A 14,276-nucleotide genomic window follows, 5' to 3' on the forward strand; every position below is an offset into this window, starting at 1 on the left:
ACCACGTATTTCAGTTGCACGTATTTCAGTGCCACGTATTTCAGTCACGTTTAGGGTTAGGGTTTTCTTGTTTTTTCTTGTGTTTTCTTGTGTTTTTCTATAAAAACGCATGCGTCTAAAAAACGCATGCGTTTTACCGCGTTTACATGCGTTTTTCACACATGCGTTTTTTTTAAAAAACGCATGCAGATAAAAACGCAAGTGTGAAACCAGCCTAAACGCGTCAAAACGCCGTGTTTTTTTTACCGCATGCGTCTAAAAAACGCAGCGTTTGAACGCGTTTACATGCGTTTTTTCACCACATGCGTGTTTTTTTAAAACGCTGAAGATCAAAACGCAAGTGTGAAACCAGCCTTAGATAAAATCCATTTGCAGCTATAAGTCTTACCCAACGTTCTTGAGAAGACTGGGAGGGCAGAGCTGAGAACAAGCAAGGACACACAGTTTCCAATGATCTAGGAGAGAAAGCAAATGTCATTTGCGATGCAAATAATGTTCTTCTCTTTTTTTCCTGTTACAGTGCTATATCAATTGTTAGCAATTATATCAGAGGTAACCACGAAATGTTAAATGATCCTGTAGTGTCACAGCTGGAGGCAGAAAACATTACAAAAGTAATAAATCAATAAGATCGCCCTATGTAAGAGAAATCCTCCTCTGCCAACTCAAAAAAAATTGTATTTAAAAATGGTGTTTCTGGACTAACGAACCCTTTTAAGAACTAGATGAGTCAAGTACTATAATCAAGATTTTATCAGAACTTGAAAAAGCTGAACTTATTTTTTTTCGTTGATGACACGATGTACCCACAAAGGCTCAGATTCATCACCACCAGCGTTGTTCTGCACAGTCTTGATGAGGCGGAGGGATGTAGTATGAGGCACATGCCTCTTAATGAATCAAGCTAGGCGTGAAGTGACGTGTGCCTCAGTAAACGTCTCACCACAATTCTTACTCCAGTCATGGACTGGCGCAAGGAACACAACCGCTTGCAATGAATTTGATGAGCAGGAATCACCATACCCCAACACGACCCCGTCCCATGAACTCAGAGCAGAGTGGAAATGGCAAAAAAAAGCCAAAACTCATGAAATATACACGGCTTGACATTGTGCTAAAAATATGCAACCTACCAAAGCTTTCACATAGTTTTATGGTGTAAAAGCTTGGATGAATCAGGGACTAAATGAAGGACAGCACCCATCCTTTTCCCCCTCCGATGTCAATATAAATATATTACCATCAACTAGGGACACCGTTACACAACCCGAGCACCCATAGGTGATAAGCGTATTACTGTGGAGAAAATGATTACTGTAAAACCTGGCGTTCACAACACAAAGTCTTCAGGACATCATTTCTACCCTGCCAAGTTATAATCATCCTTTTTTGTATACAAAGGGCCCACACGGATTTCAGTTTGCATTGTGCGATGCCTTATTAACCCCAGTGCTAATAACGGCTGATCAGAATGGGCTTTCAGCTTTTGGCCAAGCCATTTTCTACAGACTGCAGTTACAGGAGGGATATGGCTACTTTATAGAACGTCATACTTTGGTCATGGTTGTGTTATGTTTCTGGGGCAGGAGGCGTATGAAGAATGGAGAGCTGTAAAACCCAACGACTGACGCGGCCATCAGGTAGCTGGTGAGAAGCTAAGGATTCATGTCCATCAACATTGCAATTTTATACTAAACCCCAGGAGCTGAGAATATTCATATTCAGCTTTTCCCTAGTTGGTATCTTACAATGTCACAGATACATGTAACCATCTATACATCTTCACAGATTTTACTTCCAAGCAAAGGATACAATATGAGGACGACTTGCACGGCTGCTCCAAAGGGCCCGAAGACCGAGAAAGAAACCTTCCCAAGGCGCGAGTCCTGTGAAACAACGCCAATTACTTCAGTTAATAAGACCCAGGGAAATAATAGTAACATTTCAGCTGTACTTTATATACAAGTACCTGCATTCCTTTTGGCATGGCGGCATCATCGATGAGAAGTTCCAAGATGTGGAAGCAGACGATCAGCACAGAGATGCCCTTGAGGAAAATGAATCGTCAATGTCACAGCAAGGTGGCATTTGTGTTGATACGTATCGTATTGTAGTTGAAATAATGGCAATCTATTGTTCAGCTTTGACTTGTAAAAATAAAACTTGTAAAATAGGAAAAAAAAGAACCTTAACAAAAACTATTGTTCCAGGTCCATCACCATCAGCAGCTAAGAGGGCTGTCCAGACCACTGCACATTGCTGCATCCTAACAATGCGGAATATTGCAGTGGACTGGACAACCAACTTTATCCCCTTTCCTGCCAGGACAATTTGTAGACTTTTGACATACCAGAAAAAAATCTGAATTTCACGTTAAAACAAAACCATATTATATTCCCATAACCATATATTTTCTAGCACATTGTGGAAATGCCGCCCCACAATTTATTGTCCTATATTTAACAGATATCTGAACTATATCTTCGCCCTAAACCTTATATTATATTCTCATTGTTTTATAATTATGGTGTAATTTGCCAGTAAAACAACTTTAAGGTGACGGCACAATACAAGGGCATGCATTTTACTGGTAACTAATATAAGCTAACCAGGTCAGTCATTTTACTGTATATAATGTCTGATTTGCAGTATCTTCCAATTTACCGGTCACCTACCGTGAGTGCGAGCAGCAGCAACATGGCCAAGGGGTAGACCAAATTACGCTGCCATGGTGAGGCTTTCCTTCTCATCTCTAAAATAAATAAAATTGTGATTTAAAGAAATAAAGTTATTTTAGTTAGTCTTGTGAAAAGCAGATTCAGAGATCTTATGGGAATTTCCTTAGCCATTTTTTACCACTTCAGACATATCAAGGGTTGCCACTAGATGGCGACGTTTCATTGTAACTCTTGGACTACTTGGCTTTATTCCTGTCTTTTGATGGGTTTCTGCTGGTTTTAGGAGTAAAATGATATTAAGGAGGATGCTGTCATTAACCCCTTTACCCCCATGGGTGGTTTGCACGTTAATCACAGGCCAATTGTTACAATTCTGACCACTGTCCCTTCATGAGGTAATAACTCTGGAACGCTTCAACGGAGCCTGATGATTCTGACACTGTTTTCTCGTGACATATTTTACTTCACGTTAGTGGTAAAATTTCTTTGCTATGACTTGCATTTATTTGTTTAAAAAAAAAAAACTAAACAAATTTGGTGAAAATTTTAAATATTTAGTAATTTTTCAACTTTGAATTTTCATGCCCTTAAATCAGATATGTCATAGAAAATACTTAAAGGGCCACTGTCACCCCCTCCAGCCGTTATAAACTAAAAGAGCCACCTTGTGCAGCAGTAATGCTGCAGTCTAACAAGGTGGCTCTTTTAGTTTTTGATTCATTTATTACCTCAAAAAAGCGTTTTAAAAATTGGCCACACATACCAGATATTATACCTGGAGGCGGTCCGAAGCGTCCTGTATGAATCCCCCAACTGCCGTCACTCATCTCTTCAGGGCCGATGGTCCCCGCCCCCTGAGCGCTGTTATCGTCTGAAATCCGGCGCCTGCGCTGTGCGTGCCTGCCTGGGGCCTGCGCAGTGTTCATTGTCAGTGCGGCCACCCTGTTACTGAATCCCCGCCCCGCACTGTGTTATTCATTATGCACAGTGCGGGGCTGGGGTTCCTGGGCATGCGCACTGCGCTGTTTAGACGCTCCCCAGCTCCGACGCTCCCCCGCCTTCCCAGGAACCCCAGCCCCGCACTGTGCATAATGAATAACAGTGCGGGGCGGGGATTCAGTAACAGGGTGGCCGCACTGACAATGAACACTGCGCAGGCCCCAGGCAGGCACGCACAGCGCAGGCGCCGGATTTCAGAAGATAACAGCGCTCAGGGGGCGGCGACCATCGGCCCTGAAGAGAAGAGTGACGGCAGTTGGGGGATTCATACAGGACGCTTCGGACCGCATCCAGGTATAATATCTGGTATGTGTGGCCAATTTTTAAAACGCTTTTTTGAGGTAATAAATGAATCAAAAACTATAAGAGCCACCTTGTTAGACTGCAGCATTACTGCTGCACAAGGTGGCTCTTTTAGTTTATAACGGCTGGGGGGGGTGACAGTGGCCCTTTAATAAGTAACATTTCCCACAAGTCTACTTTACATCAGCACAATTTTGGAACCAACAATTTTTTTTTTTGTTAGGAAGTTATAAGGGTTAAAAGTTGACCAGCAATTTCTCATTTTTACACCATTTTTCTTTTAAGGACATCATCACATTTGAAGTCACTTTGAGGGGTCTATATGATAGAAAATACCCAAGTGTGACACCATTCTAAAAACTGCACCCCCCTCAAGGTGCTCAAAACCACATTCAAGAAGTTTATTAACCCTTCAGGTGCTTCACAGGAATTTTTGGCATGTTTAAAAAAAAATTATTAACATTTAACTTTTTTTTTTTTTTTCACAAAAAATTACTTTAGGTCCAATTTTTTTATTTTACCCAAAGGTGTCAGGAGAAATTGGACCCCAAAAGTTGTTGTCCTGAGTATGCTGATACCCCTTATGTGGGGGTGAACCACTGTTTGGTCGCATGGCAGAGCTTGGAAGGGAAGTAGCGCCGTTTGACTTTTCAATGCAAAATTGACTGGAATTGAGATGGGACGCCGTGTCACTTTTGGAGGGCCCCTGATGTGCCTAAACAGTGGAAACCCCCAAAATTGACACCATTGTGGAAACTAGACCCCCTAAGGAACTTATCTAGATGTGTGGTGAGCACTTTGAACCCCCAAGTGCTTCACAGAAGCTTATAACGTAGAGCCATAAAAATAAAAATTATAATTTTTTTTTTTTTTTTTTCACAAAAATGATCTTTTGCCCCCAGTTTTTTATTTTCACAAGGGTAACAGGAGAAATTGAACCCCAAAAGTTGTTGTCCAATTTGTCCCGAGTATGTTGATAACCTACATGTGGGGGTAAATCACTGTTTGGGTGCACAGCAGAGCTCGGAAGGGAAGGAGCGCCGTTTGACTTTTTGAACGTAAAATTGGCTGGAATTGAGATTGGATGCCATTTCGCGTCTGGCGAGCCCCTGATGTGCCTAAACAGTGGAAACCCCCCAATTCTAACCCCAACACACCCCTAACGCTAATCCCAGCCTTAACCACAAATCTAACTCTAACACACTCCTAACCCAAACCCTAACCCTAACTTTAGCCCCAACCCTAACTTTAGCCCTATCCCTAACTTTAGTTATTGCGGGCCTTTTTTGTGGAGCGCCGTTTTTCGGGTTTCCAATACTATGGAAGAAGTATTGGAAAAAAAACGGAAGTCACGGTGCACCACAATAACAAGCTTCAGTTGTTTTTGCAGCCCCATTGATTTTCAACAGGGGTTGTGTCCGTAAGCCGTGAAAAAAGATAGAGTAGATTCGATTTTTTTTCACGGCCGTAAATACGGCCCTCACAGCCATACGGCGCACAATGGAATTATTGAGGGCCGCAAAAAACGGGCCACAAAACCACGGTTAGTGTAAAAGAAGCCTAAGGGGGTGATAAAGGGGGTTTGATTTACTATTTATAGCGGGTTTGGCTGCTGTCACACGCTAAAAAACGCTTTTTATTGCAAAAAATAGTTTTTGCATCACAACATTTTGAGAGCTATCATTTTTCCATATTTTGTCCCACAGAGTCATGTGAGGTCTTGTTTTTTTGCGGGACGAGTTGACGTTTTTATTGGCACCATTTTCGGGCACATGACATTTTTTGATTGCTTTTTATTACGATTTTTGGGAGGCAGAATGAACAAAAACCAGCAATTCATGAATTTCTTTTAAGGGGGGGCGTTTTTACCGTTCTGCGTGTGGTAAAATTGATAAAGCAGTTTTATTCTTCGGGTCAGTACGATTACAGTGATACCTCATTTATATCTTTTTTTTATGTTTTGGCACTTTTATACAATAAAAACTATTTTATATAAAAAAATTATTTTTGCATCGCTTTATTCTGAGGGCTATAACTTATTTTTTCACTGATGAAGCTGTATGGCAGCTCGTTTTTTGCGGGACAAGATGACGTTTTCAGTGGTACCATGTTTATTCATGATCGCGTGTTATTCCACTTTTTGTTCGGCGGTATGATGATAAAGCATTGTTTTTTGACTCGTTTTTTATTTTTTATGGTGTTCACTGAAGGGGTTAACTAGTGTGACAGTTTTATAGGTCGGGTTGTTACGGACGCAGCGATACTAACACAGTGTTTTTTGGGTTTTTTTTACATTATACAGTGATATCCCACCCTGGGACAAAGTCAGATCGCTGATCTGACACTTTGCAGAGCACTGTGTCAGATCAGTGATCTAACAGGCAGTGCAGGAGGCTTGCCGCCTCTGCTCTCAGCAGGCACTGACAAGACACCTCCCTGCAGGACCCGGAAGGACCCCGCGGCCATCTTGGTTCCGGGGGTCTGCAGGCAGGGAGAACCTCAGAACAACACGATCACATTGCGTTATTCTGAGGGTCTAAGGGAAGCAAGCAGGGAGCCCCCTCCCTGCACGATGCTTCTCTATGCCGCCAGACCACAAACGATCAGGTTTGATCGCAGTGTTCCGGGGTTAAAGTGCTGTGAGCGGTCCGTGGCACTTAGTGCCGGGTGACAGCTGTGAGAATCAGCTGACACCCGGCCGCACTCCCCCCCCCCCCGTGAGCACGGCTGATCACCTATGATGTACTATTCCATCCATGGGAATTAAGTCCCAGGTCACATGGAAGGAACAGCACGTCGGATGGCAGAGAAGGGTTTACGAGTAATGTTGTTTGTTTTTTTCTTGAATCAACAGTACACATGAAAATAAACTTTGTAACATAGGTTACTTGGAGAAATCTGCTTTTCTCTCCTCCTTGGAGGACTTTCATTCTCAAAATTGTCAATTCATGGGTAAAATCTGCATTCAGTGAAGACAGAATGTTACATTACCGAGATAAGAGATGACAGCTGCTGCCCATAGACTTCTATGTAGAAGGGAAGGAGGAGGAGGCAGCAGCTCTGCCCTTCCCGTCCCTTTTACACAGAATCTTATCAGTAGTAGCTGCCATCTCCTATGTCAGAAATGAAACAATCTGTCATCACTGAATACAGTGTTTACCCATAAAATAACAATTTTGAGACTGAAAGATCAGTATGAGTAGAAAGAAGCACATTTCCGTGATAAGATACATTACAAGGTTGCTTATTTTCATGTGTACCATTTATGAAATAAAAACTAAAAGAACGATTACGATTTAAGTGAACAAACCCCAGCTCACATCGCCTTTACAGGTAATATAAATGTAATTCCCCTTACCCTTAATTTTGTGCCCATTACTACACAATGATACAGGATACATGAAGATATTTACTCTAAGGCTACTTTCACACTAGCGTCGTGCACTGCGCGCCGCTATGCGACATTGCAGCGCATCGACACTAGCGTTGAAAGCGCCGCACAACGGGGGCAGCGGATGCAGTTTTACATCGCATCCGCAGCCCCATTGTGAGGTGCGGGGAGGCGGGGGCGGAGTTCCGGCCGCGCATGCGCGGTCAGAAAAGACGGGAACGACGCACAAAAAACATTACATGTAACTTTTTTTGTGCCGACGGTCCGACGCATTGCCACACGTCGCACGACGGTTGCGACGTGTGGCAATGCGTCGCTAATACACGTCTATGGAGAAAAAAAACGCATCCTGCAAGCACTTTTGCAGGATGCGTTTTTTCTCCAGAACGACGCATAGCGACGTGCAGTGCACGACGCTAGTGTGAAAGTAGCCTAAGAAAGTGCGCGCAGCCCTTCCAGTGATACAATAAAAATCTATTTTAGAAATTGCATCCTTAAGCTGAACATGTGAATGAGATAACTGTCAGACAAACTGTCAGCTAAACAGACAGCTAATCCTCCAAACTGTCTCCATACACAGCCAGGTGTCCAAGTGTTTTCAATGGCCAAGGTGGAGAAAGACGCTGCCAGACACATCTGGCAGTAACTTTGCGCCCCTAAAAGCACAAGATTCAGATGGAAAATTTCAACTACCTAATGTTTCTCTTTCCCGACCATCATCTGTCAGGGAAGAGTCAGGTGACCCCATTGAAATCGCTGGGTTTAAATGACGTGCATATATAATGTGAAGAAAGGACTTTGGACAATTCGCACAAACTCGTAAAAATCTCACCTAATGTAATTCTGTGGCTCTTTATAGCCAATAGTCTTTTCTGTAGAGCCTCCATGTTTAGGTTCAGCCAACAAGATGCCTTAGCTGTAAAGTAAAAGGCCAAAAATAAGATGGGACAAAAAAAAACAAACAAGTGTTTGTAAACCAGAAAACCTAACTTCACAGATCAGGAACCTACTTGAGATTTTACGGGATATAGCGGCTTCTTCAAATGCCGTACAGCTCAGGTGTTCCTCCAAGTTCTCCAAGAGCTGTGAAGTCAAAAGACACGTGGCGTTAAGACAGGTAAAATTATTTTCTTTCCAACTGAAATAAATTGTGAATGTGAATATAAACACACAAAAAAATAACATATGATCTGGATTTAAACCCACCCGAGGTTTGACAAGCAGCTTTCCAGTAACTGAGAACATCCGTGACAGTCCTAATGGAGTGCAAACTGTATAGAAAAAAAATTAGTGACCGAAACACAATAACGCCATTCAATAGATAACTGGGAGGAAGACCATAAATACAGCACAATACAAAGTCTTCATGTGACACCAATCCAGCAATTATAAAAGGACATGGTTGTCCTGAACTATGGCTGCTATGGAGCTGAAAAGTACAACCAACTCCTTCCCTAGAGGAAACATACGTACATAATAGGAGCAGGACACCAAACAGAGAGATGCCGGAGTACAGGTACGGGAGGTAGTATTCCCACAGGTCTGAAAGAGAAGAGGAAACCTGTCACCTGTCCATTAGGTCAGAACTTATATCAGGGTATTGGACAGCTGGGTCCAAACCATGGAAAAGCCTTACAGCCGCCCGCGGTTTTCCCATCATTGCAGCAGTTTTGTGGCGCAGCTATTACCTCTGGCGTTTTACAGGTCAAACAGTGACTAGTAGAACTTAAGGCCAGCTTATAGAGGGTCTCTACCTGAAAAGGTTACGCTTCTGCTTAGCTGCAGGCAGGCTACCTCCAAAGGAGCCTTTTATCGGTTTGTCTAGCTGCTGTCTGGGTAAAAGACAATACACGAACCACGGATGACCCAGGTGCTAGTTCACAGGAACGCTTATTTCGCAAGGACCAAGTGATGAAATCTGCAGCATGCATAAATCTCATTTGTTTTCCAAAATAGATTCAGTGGTTAAATGATGCCGATATCATACTGACACCATTGCTATGGGATCGGTTTCTAATGGATACATTGAAAAAGTTTACAATGACAACCAATTGGGTCCTTTATAATCTTTATTTAGGTAAAAAAAAGAAGCTACGAATGTCAAAAAACAAACAGATGTAAAAAAAATAGACATAAAATACAATACAGATGAAAAATTGCCTATTTTTGTGGCTAAAAAAATATTTTTTATTCAGATGCTTGTCTGTACCCATCCTAAATTAGATATATTTCAAGCTTTGGTGATCATTCTAGCTTCTAATTTACTATTTAAGGCCAATTTAGTGTTATATGTGGAAATGGAATTCCTCTATAGAGAAAGCCATACTAATGTTATGCTGCATATTTACAGTCCGTGGTTTACAGATTAGCCGCAGGGGCTCCAGACCAGGAGCCGACAGCCGCACGGCGGGTGTGTGGATATCTAGTATTTACACCATATGACGAAACATGGAAAATAAGGCTGAGCCAAGAGAACAACCACAAAGCGACTGTTTGGCAACAAACTAACACTCATGTACAAGCATCTATTGTAGGGAGGGATGAAAGGTATAGTCCCATTATCAAACTGGATTCATAGGTGTGACCATAATAAAACCCGAACCGTCCAGCTACCATCTAACTAAAAACACAAAAACACATACCATAGAGAGATTCCCTCCCAGCAGCGTCGTCGTCTACAATTGCAGATGCCACCCAAAGAATGCCGAAGACCAGGAGGGTGAGAAGCAGAAGAACTACAGAGGTCTCATATACTCTGGACATCACTCCCTGGGAGCAAGAAAGAAAAACACTTATAAGAAAAAATGATCCCATATCGTGTATAATTACGAACAAAATGGCCGACATCCACATCACATTACTACATTTTATTAGAGGACTACTCCTCGCTGTTTCACATTTATTGTAGGGGACATAGATGACCAACAAAACTACAGTTTTACCTTTTTTGATCCCGCAAATCCTTCTGCCTCAGTGAAGAAATAAGCAAATGGCATCAGAAATATTAGAGAGAGATTTGAAAACAGAAAGACCAAGTTCCAAAGGCCTGTAAGTAGAGAATAAAGAGTTAATCGGGGACGGACAGCACACATGATTTATGAACTAAGAACTCCGCATCTATTTCTTACAGGGGTGTTCGCTCACATATTTCTCAGTATATCTACAATCATGACATGTAGCCAGTTATGGGTTTATGTACAATGACCGGAACAAGTTTCCTTAGAAGGCGACCTGTACCTGCAGACATAGGAATAACCTGCAGGGAGCAGACATGTAGGGCGAGGTGCATGATTTAGGCCAAACACAAGGGATCTCAACCTTGGCATATTAATAGTTAACACCCGCAGCACAGCAGTGAGGCTGTATAAAGGCTGGAGAAGAGAGAAATGCCTACAGTACTCTATTACACCCGGTATTAAAGGGGTCATCTGGTCACAAGATATCCTGATGACACATCCTTACAGGGGTTATCCACTACTAGAACAACCCCATCTCATTCCCCATACTTGGCTCCAACAAACTATAACAAATCTTATACACACCTCCCGTGCTGGCGCCATTCCTGCGGTGTCAGCACTCGCAGTCCCAGGGTTCTCATGAGGTTGTGATGACGTGAGTCCGGTGCCCAATCAGCTCTGGGGTCACTGTCTCCGTGTTTGGGGAACGCCACCGACACAGGAGTGGAGCATAGGCTTATTTTATTATTTTAATCAGGGCCAAGCGTGGGGAATAAGAAGGGGTTGTCCTAGTAGTGGACAACTCCTTTAAGATAGGTCATAAAAATCAGCTTGGTGGGAGTCCAAAACCCTGTACCACCCACCAATCAGCTGTTAGAAGCTCCGGCAATGGAATGACAAACATTGAGCAGAATTTACCTCCATCTGTGACCAGAATTGCCAGCAGCTCAACAGTGGGGCTGCTTGCTGTCGGACCCCCATTATTCTGATATTGATGTTCTATCTTAACGATAAGTCATCAATATTATATCCAAAGAACCCTTGTAAGTGATTTCCACCTATAGAGGCATGTACTGTATCTAACCCAATCAGGCTGCATGACTTGTAGTAAATAAATAAAGGACTACAACAGCCACACAGCTCCACTACAACATACATATACATGTTCATCCCAGGGATGCTACTTATTACATGACAATATCAAACCAATTTCCTCATCCAAAGTAAATGAAGAAAAACGAGGTTTTTAGCATTAATTTAAAATATATCTTTTTATTAACAATACATAAAATAATAAATATAACAGAAAAACCTCTTCATTAAAACAAAGCTGGGAGCAATCACTCAGTGCGAGAAATGCAAAAAATAAGCATTAAGCTATAAAGGCTAACTGTACCAATATGCACACCCACAGCACTTATACCAATAAGAATAATAAAGGATTGGGAATAATGAATAATATCAACGGACTATAGTGGAAACATAAAATCTCCTACACGTTCCATGGCTGTGTAAGCCTATGTGTGAATGTCCCAATACCTAGATTGAGCTAGATAGAGCTGGAAAAAAGTGCATTGTGCTTGTAAAAACTGGACAGTGCCCAAAAGTAACGCAAAATAGTATAACTTACATGAATGTAAACTCGCAACAGGGAGTGTTCCACAGCGACCCCGACAGCGCCGTTTCGCCTGACTGGCTTCCTCACATAAGGGGCGCCCCTTATGTGAGGAAGCCAGTCAGGCGAAACGGCGCTGTCGGGGTCGCTGTGGAACACTCCCTGTTGCGAGTTTACATTCATGTAAGTTATACTATTTTGCGTTACTTTTGGGCACTGTCCAGTTTTTACAAGCACAATGCACTTTTTTCCAGCTCTATCTAGCTCAATCTAGGTATTGGGACATTCACACATAGGCTTACACAGCCATGGAACGTGTAGGAGATTTTATGTTTCCACTATAGTCCGTTGATATTATTCATTATTCCCAATCCTTTATTATTCTTATTGGTATAAGTGCTGTGGGTGTGCATATTGGTACAGTTAGCCTTTATAGCTTAATGCTTATTTTTTGCATTTCTCGCACTGAGTGATTGCTCCCAGCTTTGTTTTAATGAAGAGGTTTTTCTGTTATATTTATTATTTTATGTATTGTTAATAAAAAGATATATTTTAAATTAATGCTAAAAACCTCGTTTTTCTTCATTTACTTTGGATGAGGAAATTGGTTTGATATGATTATCGTGAGGTATGCACTTTACTATTTATGGGCACTTGATAATATTATTACATGACAAGACAGGGCCTTCCGCTAGCCAGGACCTGCAGCATTTGTGGAGCTTTAGAGAGGAGCAGATTTTGGTGGCTTTCTCTCCTGCCCTACACTGCTCAGATACATCAGTGTCGGGCAACAGAAGAGAGCGCATTTCTCTCAGTGACCAATAAGGATGAATCGTCAGTGTTGTCCTTAAAGGAAACTGCCTCCAAACTGGTAAACAAAAACTTTTTAGCAAGATTTTTTTTCTTGCCGATAAGTGCTTCTTAGAGTTTAAAACCTGTGGCATGTACTTGCTCTTCCATTGTTAATATCTGATACATCAGTGTATGTCATCACAACAAGGCTGCAAAACTGAAAGACTAGATATAAGCAGTGAAATTTATTTTTACCACAACTACCATTAAGACTAGTGTGCTATTACCACCCAAAAATGCTCCTCCAACAACTCTAAACCAGTGATTAGAAGAAACAGTCATTACATAAGCTGGAAAATGGCTGGTCTCACATGGCCTTTCACTTGGAATCCGATGTCAACCATTCATAAACACTGAATGGAGGAGTCATGCGTACTTTCCTTATTTTCTCTTATGACAAGGAAGTTGGGAATTTTTTTTTGGCTCGCTGACAGTTTTGTTGGTCCATATTTGCAGTTTACTTTAGATGGGGCACTGTATGGACGCTCCAATCTACCAAGTGTCTGCATTGGTGACTGGTTGTCTTTAAAGGTTGTACATAATAAATGATACAAGAAAAATGGAAAATTAAAACCACGACCCATAAAACAGGTTGTGTTGTAGAAAGGTGCTGCTGGATATCTCATTACACACATTCCTAGGAGGATGGCATTCCGATTATTTCAGGTATGGAAATAGAGATGAAAATTGCAAGCAACTCATTAAAGTATTTCGCTCCAAGCCATATGCGTGCGTCATTTACATTTTGATGAGCCAGAGTGTGGAAGTTGTTGCTTGTACTCACCATGGATGAGGGATCCATTCAGCCACTGGATGTAGTAGTTGTGTGGCAGAGAGAGTAGCACCTCATTACTGATGATGGAGAAGGGCAGCAGGAGGACGGCCCCCAGAGACACCGCCAGCGTAAACGTGCACATCCATAGCCTGCACAGAAACACAGCAATATCCATTACTAAGGAGCACAGCTACTATAGATGTGTGTGTTATTCAGAGGCAAATCAGCAATAAAACGTCCACACTTCAGCGGTGTCAGAGGTGGCGACAAGTGTGATCCCGTCATCAGCGTTCTGTTCCAGAGACAATAATTACAACCACAGTCTGGTGACAATAAATGTTCCTTTAAAGCTTTGAAAAACTTTCCAACCAGTTGTGACGATCACTCATATAAAGTGCACGTTTGCTACCAATGGGCCAGCACGTGGCCATGTCTCCAGTCTCCGCCAAAAAACAGGGACAGACTGAGGACGTGACAAACAAACATCTGAATGAGGCATCACCGAGTCTTGCGGTACCCATTATGTCTATGGGGCTATTTACAAGGCCGTGTTTCTGAGGACAGCGTGCCTCTGATCAAGAGTCACAGAACAAAATCTCCCATACAAACCGACAGGTCCGTGAAAATCACAGACAGCCCCTGGATAGCAGCAGTCGGCAGCCTGTGTGCTGACCGTCATTTACACTGGAATGGATAGGAGAAGCTT

The 14,276-nt window shown here is 42.2% G+C and overlaps 1 protein-coding gene across 1 annotated transcript in view; it reads right to left on the minus strand.

The window, feature by feature from the left end:
• The window catches only part of LMBR1L (limb development membrane protein 1 like), a 76,946-nt gene that overhangs the window by 6,690 nt on the left and 55,980 nt on the right, over positions 1–14,276 (minus strand). Inside the window, exons 4-15 of the mRNA XM_077297482.1 lie at positions 13,580–13,719; positions 10,314–10,417; positions 10,014–10,140; positions 8,845–8,913; positions 8,578–8,642; positions 8,382–8,454; positions 8,204–8,287; positions 2,676–2,752; positions 1,970–2,047; positions 1,813–1,886; positions 1,554–1,644; positions 389–455 (exon numbers count right to left, since the gene is read on the minus strand). Coding sequence (XP_077153597.1) covers positions 389–455; positions 1,554–1,644; positions 1,813–1,886; positions 1,970–2,047; positions 2,676–2,752; positions 8,204–8,287; positions 8,382–8,454; positions 8,578–8,642; positions 8,845–8,913; positions 10,014–10,140; positions 10,314–10,417; positions 13,580–13,719 — 1,049 coding nt within the window. The remainder of the gene's footprint in view (positions 1–388; positions 456–1,553; positions 1,645–1,812; positions 1,887–1,969; positions 2,048–2,675; positions 2,753–8,203; positions 8,288–8,381; positions 8,455–8,577; positions 8,643–8,844; positions 8,914–10,013; positions 10,141–10,313; positions 10,418–13,579; positions 13,720–14,276) is intronic.

Source organism: Ranitomeya variabilis, chromosome 3 (genome assembly GCF_051348905.1).
Source record: "Ranitomeya variabilis isolate aRanVar5 chromosome 3, aRanVar5.hap1, whole genome shotgun sequence".
NCBI classification, from domain to species: Eukaryota; Metazoa; Chordata; class Amphibia; order Anura; family Dendrobatidae; genus Ranitomeya; species Ranitomeya variabilis.